The sequence below is a fragment of the Ornithorhynchus anatinus genome, chromosome 3 (assembly GCF_004115215.2).
Source record: "Ornithorhynchus anatinus isolate Pmale09 chromosome 3, mOrnAna1.pri.v4, whole genome shotgun sequence".
Classification (NCBI taxonomy): Eukaryota; Metazoa; Chordata; class Mammalia; order Monotremata; family Ornithorhynchidae; genus Ornithorhynchus; species Ornithorhynchus anatinus.
This window is the reverse complement of record NC_041730.1, coordinates 20,028,988-20,037,234: the sequence shown is the minus strand read 5'-3', so window position 1 is coordinate 20,037,234 and position 8,247 is coordinate 20,028,988. Positions and strand designations below refer to the sequence as shown.

Here is an 8,247-nt window from a genome sequence, read left to right as displayed (position 1 = left end):
ACATTATCATCATCCTCATCATCATCATTACTATCTAGGTAGAGTACAAACTAATAAGAGAAAGACCTTCTGGATGAGACCTTATGGATGAGGTGTGATTTTAGAAGGGCTCTTTAGATAGAAAGGGCTGTGATCTGGACAATTCGAGAAGGGAGAGATTTTCAGGCAAAAGGATCTTTATCAGTTCTTCAAGTTCTCTGCTCTTTCCAACCTTTGGTTTTTATAGGAATGCTACTTCTCTGGACCTCTGAGCACTGCGATACTGATGGTGTGGTTCATTTTCTTCCCACGTAACAGGACGCCGAATGGCCAACGGAAACCACACAGCTTTAAGTGAGTTCATTCTGTCCGGATTAACGAGTGATCCACAGTTACAGATCCCCCTCTTCATGCTGTTCGTCCTCATCTATGCAGTCACTCTCCTAGGGAATCTGCTCATCATTTTAATCATTAGACTCAGTTCACAACTTCACACGCCCATGTATTTTTTCCTTACCCATCTGTCTTTCTCCGACTCATGTTATTCATCGTCCGTCACCCCTAAGATGCTGGCAAATTTCTTAGTGGACAAGAAAGCCATTCCTTACCCAGGATGTGTGGCCCAGCTCTGCGCTGCGGCTACATTTGGGGTAGTGGAATATTGCCTTCTGGCAGCTATGGCGTATGATCGATACGTAGCAATCTGTAAACCCCTTCTATACGTAGTCTGCATGCCTCAGAGGCTGTGTGCTTTACTGGTCACCGCTTCTTACCTGGCCAGTTGCCTGAATGCTGTTGTCTGCGTAGCAAGTGTATTTAGTTTGTCCTTCTGTGGATCTCATGAAATTAATCACTTCTATTGTGATGTCCCCCCACTGTTGAAGCTGTCCTGTTCGGACCCCAGGCTTGCCCAAGTCCTTCCTGCTGCTTCCACGGCCGTCATTATGCTGGTTACGGTCCTGACCACACTGATATCGTATGTGTACATCCTGCTGGCTATTTTTAAAATACACTCGCCTGGAGGAAGGCAAAAGGCCTTTTTCACATGTGCCTCTCACCTAATGACGGTCACTTTATTTTATGGAACCACAATGTTCATTTATCTGCTGCCCAGTTCCAGCTTCTCAATGGATCAGAAAAAAATGGTGTCCGTGTGCTATATGATACTGATTCCCATGCTGAACCCAATGATCTATAGTCTGAGGAACAAAGAGGTGAAAGATGCACTGTGGAAGGTCATTGCTCTTAAAAAAACAGTCTTGTTCACATCAAGAATCGCACACTAGAGTGTGAATTGGTTATACTGGTCCATTCCTAACAGTAAACAGGATTTTTGCATTTTGCATCCACCTTCAGCAAAGCTTTAAAATCAGTTCTCTTCTGAATGTGAGTCGTATCTTGTGTTGAGAACCCGTGCTGTTGCATGAGCTTAGCTCATTCTGCAGGTATGCTCACAGCCTGATTCTTCTGATATTCCATCAAGCTGTTCTCAAACAGGCCTAATCATTTTTGAATTGCCTAGTAACATTCAAGCCCAGGGGTATAAAGAAAACTTGGACAATAGCAGAATTAAACGGTCATGATTATTTTGTCACATACTTCATTATGTATTCAGTTTCATCTTGACATATTCATTCATCTACTATCATACCATTCTATTTTCTCCTGCTTTCATTGTTTGTGAACGATTTTTGTCTGTCTGTCTTCCCTATAATACAGGCTACTCCTTGATGGTAGATAATGTGTACTTTGCTTCTGCTGAACTCTCCCAAGCATTTAGTGTAGTGTTAAGACTTGAATAAATTCTGGATAAACACCGCTGATGGAGTGATAGATTTGAATTTTATTCTATTAGATCGGGTTTGAATAATGGGTAGTGAATTTTTTTATCCAGCTCTGCCTCACTTTTTCTTCAGCGCATCTCTGGTGGAAGTCTAGTGATTGTGTAATCTCATCTCCCTTATCATTCCTCATCACCAAAGGCAATAGCCAATAAACCAATTGCTCCCAAGTCCTTGAGGTAATCTTTATTGCTTCTCTAAGCTTCTCCACGACCATTCAACCAATTGCCTTACTTAGTCGATTCCTTTGGTAGTTCCCAAATCCAAACCTTAGGTGTCTCTGAACTAAACTATTGCTAGATTTTTCTTGCTAGCACCTCAGAACCCCTCTCTCAATTGCATGTGGAGAGTTTTCAGTACTCTACCAGTCTCAGCTATGGGAGGGAGAGTCAAGGAGAGGCCCAACCATTCCATTCCTAGCTTGGGCAGTGACTAATGAGTGGAAGTCAACCTGCTAGAAGTCAAAACTCACCTGACCTGTGCTGGAGAACAGTGGCTTGGGAGAGAGTTGAGGGCAGAGACTCAGATTTACTGCCCAGAAGGCAATGGTAAACAATTTCAATATTTTTACCAAGAAAACTCTATGGATACATTACCAGGACAATTGCAGATGGAGGTGGGGCAAGTTGGGAGAGGGGTATCCATGGAGTTACTGTGGGTCGGAGATGACGTGAGAGCATAAGACGAGCATTTCAGTAAGGTGGAGCCAATTCTTGTGACCCAACTGGGAAATTTTCCCTAAATCATGTCATGGAACAGACCTTGTTTGTAGCACATTTTTCTAGGAGGTATTTCTCAGTAGGGCATCCAGAGAGAGGCTGTTCCAAATCAAAATTCTACCAAATACAGTTTCATCTTGAGAATAAAGACGTGCTTGGAATTGCTGCAGCGTGGCTTAGTGGAAAGAGCATCAGCTTGGGAGTCAGAGGTTGTGGGTTCTAATCCCAGCTCTGCCACCTGTCAGCTGTGAGACTTTGGGTAAGTCACTTAACTTCTCTGTGCTTCAGTTACCTCACCTGGAAAATGGGGATGAAGACTGTGAGCACCACATGGGACGTCCTGATTACCTTGTATCTACCCCAGCACTTAGAACAGTGCTTGGCACATAGTAAGTGCTTAACAAATATCATAATCATTACTATTATTATTATATTTAAAAAATTTTTAATCTGTAAAGAGTTTGCATAATTGTCATTATTTGTCAATGACAATAGCATTGCGAGCACCATTAAATTCCAATTCCTGAGGTGCCAAATTTGAACTTCAGCAAGACTGGATACAGATTAAAGCCCTGGATAGTTTCTAAAGAATTTCTCCAAATTTTTAGACTTTGGTCTCTTCATAGCCACCTACCCTTTTTCTCAGCTATACTCTTTCCTTTACTGACCAACTGTTTCCTATTCACCCTTGAATCTCTTCACCTTTACCCCATGGAGTCTCCCATCCTTCAACCAACTCCTCTCTTACTTTTTCCACTGCAGTTTTCTTCCAAGTTTCTTCCAAGTTTCCTACTACCTATCCTATCTTTCAGAAACCAATTCATGCATCCTGCAAAATCTCCCAGTCACTCCATGTTTCAAACTCTTTCCTCCCCTTTTTCTTTCTTTCATTTTTGCTGCACCCTAGCCTTCTATAAGCAGTAGCAGCAACAGTATTTTTCAAGCACTTACTGGATGTGCACCACTTTACTAAGCTCTGGGAAAGAGTATCTGAGGGGGATTAGGCACAGACGCTTTCTCTTGAGGGGCTCCCAATTTATTGATATAAGTGTGGGGGGCTAGGGAAGGCGGGTAGAGATGGTGGGGAGAAGACTGGAGATGGACATAATGAAAGTAATGTAACACTAAAATATTAAAACAGCATAATGAATGAGGACAAATATGCAGTGCATAAAATATGCTTCCTGTTTAATCTCTGTATTTCATTTTGTTTAGATTTGTAATTTCCATTATCAATTGTTCTTCCAAATCTTTTCTCAAGTTGACCTACAAGCACTGAAAAAACTCTGGTGTTCTAGAAGCCAACCCCTGACTCTTATTTCCTTTAAATCAATCACAGCTCAACAATAAGTCCACTCCTTCTTGAAATCTTCTCCAGTTAATATCAACTGTACTCTGGCATATAAATATAATTCCCACCATCCCCCACATCTGTATACAGAGATGATTTCCCCCAAATTTCTCTGCTGCATTAATGATCCTACCGAATATAAAGAGACTCCCAGTTTACCCTTCCAAAATTTTACTGGAGTGTACTGCGGCACTGTTGATGGCATTAGAAAGGACTCGGATTCATAAATAATGGCTCTTGGTATCACATCCTCTTTATCAGCAGCCGAGTGATAGATGACATTTCCTTTGAGGTGCTTTTACAGAATTTCTCATAGAATTCCTCTAAGGAATTTCCCATTAGGCTGAATAAATAATGTTGATAGGAAACACCTAATCATATTTCAGTTAAGGTGGAAAGAGTTTAGAAAGACTTCTGTCAAACTTCATAAAGTCTATAAACTAAACTATAAGGCCCCCATCTCCTCATATGTGAAAATCTTAGAATGGGACTGAGCAGACCCCAAAGGTGTGAAAAGTGAGCAGTAAACATCTGAGGAGAGCTAAATTAGGAAAGACAATAATGAGACAGGATTATTGTCAAGAGGAGGAGTTTGGGGAGGCACTAGGAATGTCCCATCAGGCGCAAGTGTGGTCCCCATGCAAGTGTGGTCCCCATGCAGGGATCTATTTATCAGAGTTTGCATGTTGTCCAGTAAGGGGAGCTTAATGGATATTGTTCCAAGTGCTAGACCTGGGCCTACTTGCCTCTGAGGTGAGAGCAGGTTCAATTACCAGAGAGAAAAAGACAGAGCCTAATAAATGCAATAAGCCTCACTACTCTCCATATACAACCCAGTCCAGACACTTCACTCCTCTAATGCTAACTTTCTCACTGTGCCTCTATCTCACCTACCTTGCCTCCAATTCCTAGCCCACATCCTGCCTCTGACCTGGAATGCCCTTCCTCCTCAAATCCAGCAGTCAATTGCTTTCCCCACCCTTCAAAGCCTTATTCATTCAATCATATTTATTCAATAGTACTTATTGAGTGTTTAATGTGTGCAGAGCACTGAATGCAGAGCTTATTGAAGGCACATCTCCTCCACGGGGTCTTCCCAGACTAATCCCCTACTTTCCTCTTCTCCCACTCCCTTCTGCATCACCCTGATTCGCTCCCTTTTTTCTTCATTCCTTTCAGCCCCACAACACTTATGTACATCTCTGTAATTTATTTATTTGTATTGCTTTCTCCCCACCTTTAGACTATAAATCCGATGTGGACTTAAGTATCCATATGTAAACCTGTGGTCAGCATTTTTTCCCCTGTAGCTTGTGCCCTGTGCTCTACTCTCTGTTATACCCTGCTAATGTAATTTCTAGTTGGAAGAGCAAAATTTAGTAATATTTGTCATGCACATTCTAGTGCCAAGATTGAGTCATTAATAGCCTACATTTAGAGTAAGATCCAAAAGAATCTAGAAGAAGAGAAGCATTTAAGAGGGAAAGATGATTCTGATAACTTTGTCTAATCAATTAATAGTATTTATTAAGTGCTTACTGTGGGCAGAACCCTACACTAAACGCGTGGTTGAGTAAAAGACAGTAGGGTGGATAAATATGATTCCTGACCAAAACCAGCTCCAACTCTGGGACTTGTTCACCCTTTCCATGTGCTTATATTGTGGTGAGACACTAGATATACAATAAATATGATATACTGTTTATTATCATTAAAACATCTATTTATACTATAATTTATGTGATGTAATTTCCACCCAGATATGCAACATTAAAAGTAATAACGGTCAAAGATCTAATTTTTAACTAATAGGAATTTTTCATCTATTGTCATCTCTGTTTTTCAAAATGGTATTTAATGGTATTAAGTGGTATTTGTTAATAATGGATACTTAAATAGTGATTTAGTTACTCATCGTATCTTTTGAATGACTATTTTCCCTCTACCCAACAATATGCAAAAAACCTAACTGATGTCTAGATTAGCAAGACTTTGTTTCAATCACGGGTTGGTTTCACTTTTTCATTTTTTATGGCATTTGTTATGTGCCAGGGATTGTACTATATGCATTGGTGTGCATACAAGTTAATCAGGATGGACACAATCCATGTCCCACATGGGGCTCACAGTCTTAACCCCTATTTTATGGATGAGATACTGACGCACAGAGAAGTTAAGTGGCTTGCCCAAGGTCACACAGCAGTCAAAGGGAGGAGCCAGGATTAAAACTCAGGTCATTCTGACTCCCAGGTCCATGCTCTAACCACTAGGCAAGGCTGCTCCACAGCCATGCAATCCAATCAATCAATCCTTTACAACATCACTAAAATCCACACTTTCCTCTCCATCTGAACTGTTACTATGTTAATCTTAGCACTTCTCCTATCCCATCTTGATTACTATATCAGATTCCTCACTGACCTCCCTGGCTCCTGTCTCTCCCCATTCCAATCCATACTTCACTTCGCTGTCCAGATCATTTTTCTACAAATCCATGTTTCCCCACTCCTCAAGAACCTCCAGTGACTGCCCATTCATCCAACATCAAACAGAAGCTCTTCATTATAGGCTTTAAAGTATTCAATCCCCTTTCCCCCTCCTACCTCACCTTGCTACTCTCCTACTACAACCCAACCTGCATACTTTCTTTTCTGGTACTAACAACCTACTCACTGTACCTCGATCTTGCCCATTTAGCCACCGACCTCTTGCCCACTTCCTACCTCTAGCCTGGAATGCCCTCCCTCTTCAGATACAACAGACAATTAATTTCCCCGCCTTCAAGTGTTATTGATTGCACATCCCTTCAAAAAGAGTTTTCCCGGCTACATTCTCATCTGCCATTCTCCCACTCCCTTCTTCATTGCCCTGACTTAATAATAATAATAATGTTGGTATTTGTTAAGTGCTTACTATGTGCCGAGCACTGTTCTAAGCGCTGGGGTAGACACAGGGGAGTCAGGTTGTCCCACGTGGGGCTCACAGTCTTAATCCCCATTTTACAGATGAGGTAACTGAGGCACCGAGAAGTTAAGTGACTTGCACAGACTTGCTACCTTTATTCACCCCCATATACCCATACAACACTTACGTACACATCTGTAATTTATTCATTAATATGGATGTCTGTCTTTCCCTCTAGACTGTAACCTCATTGTGGGCAGGGAATGTGTCTGTTATATCATTGAATTGTACTTTCCCAAGTGTTTAGTGCAGTGCTCTGCACACAGTAAATGCTCAAAAAATACAATTGATGGATGGACTGAAAATACATAAATCAATCAGCCATACTTAAATAATGATAATGATGGCATTCATCAAGCACTTATTTTCTGTCAGTCATTGCTTTAAGTGCTGGGGTAGACAAAAAATACTGAGGATGGACACAGTCCCTGTCCCTGTCTCTGGACTCAGAGTCTTGATCCCCATTTTACAGATGAGGTACCTGAGACCCAGAGAAGTGAAGTAAATTGCCCTAGGTCATACAGCAAATAAGTGGTGGAGCTGGGATTAGAACCCATGACCCTCTGACTCCCTGGCCCGTGCTCTATCTACTATGCCATTTTGTTTCTCTATTTACTGAGCACTTACTGTGTGCAGTGCATGTACTAAGTACTTCAGAAAAAACAATACAACAGGGCTTGGTAGACATATTCTCTGCCCACAAGGAGTTTACAGACTAGAGGAGGAGCTTTTACAGTCCAGGAAGGGAGCCTCCCACAATCATCTAGTGCTGAGCTAGAGGGGAGCTTAATGGCCTAGTGCTTTTCTCAAAAGCCACCTCCCTAGAGGTAAAAAGGAACCATTTCTACCCCTGAAGGATTGAATTGGTGCTCTACCATCTGCTGCCTCTTGGTTACACGGATCTACTCTGGACAGTTCCATCCCACCTGGACCACCTTAACCATCATAATTCAATCAGATTATGTGATTGCTTCATCGCACCTGAAACCCAGGTTTCAAGGTTCTAACATAGCTACACAGAGTTGCTTATATTAGCTAATATTGGACTCCTCTTGTATACTTTTCCAAGCGCTTGGTACGGCACTTTGAACTTACTAGGTGCTCAATAAATACCATTGATATATTAAAATAAAACCAAGACCCTTCTCTCACCCCGTTTTCGAAGGATATAATGTCTGCTCTATAGGATTGCTTATAACGTAGAGAAAATTGAGTTTAAATGGTAAGTAGTTGGAATTTTATTCAGTTAGGCAACTATTCTGACATTAATCTTTCTGGAGGTTCTAATGAATTAACCAGAGGAAAAGAGAGTGAACAGAATAAAATGTGTGAAGAGAGAAGGAGGAGCAAGAATTGTGTCTCTCTACTTTATTGTCTTGTATTTTCCCAAAAA

General features: G+C 41.3%; 1 protein-coding gene across 1 annotated transcript; it reads left to right on the top strand.

Annotated features, from left to right (window-relative positions):
- Positions 1–305: 305 nt before the first annotated feature.
- LOC120638244 (olfactory receptor 502-like) lies at positions 306–1,265 on the top strand. The gene has a single exon (XM_039911299.1). The coding sequence runs from the start codon at positions 306–308 to the stop codon at positions 1,263–1,265; it is 960 nt and encodes a 319-aa protein (XP_039767233.1).
- Positions 1,266–8,247: the final 6,982 nt, after the last annotated feature.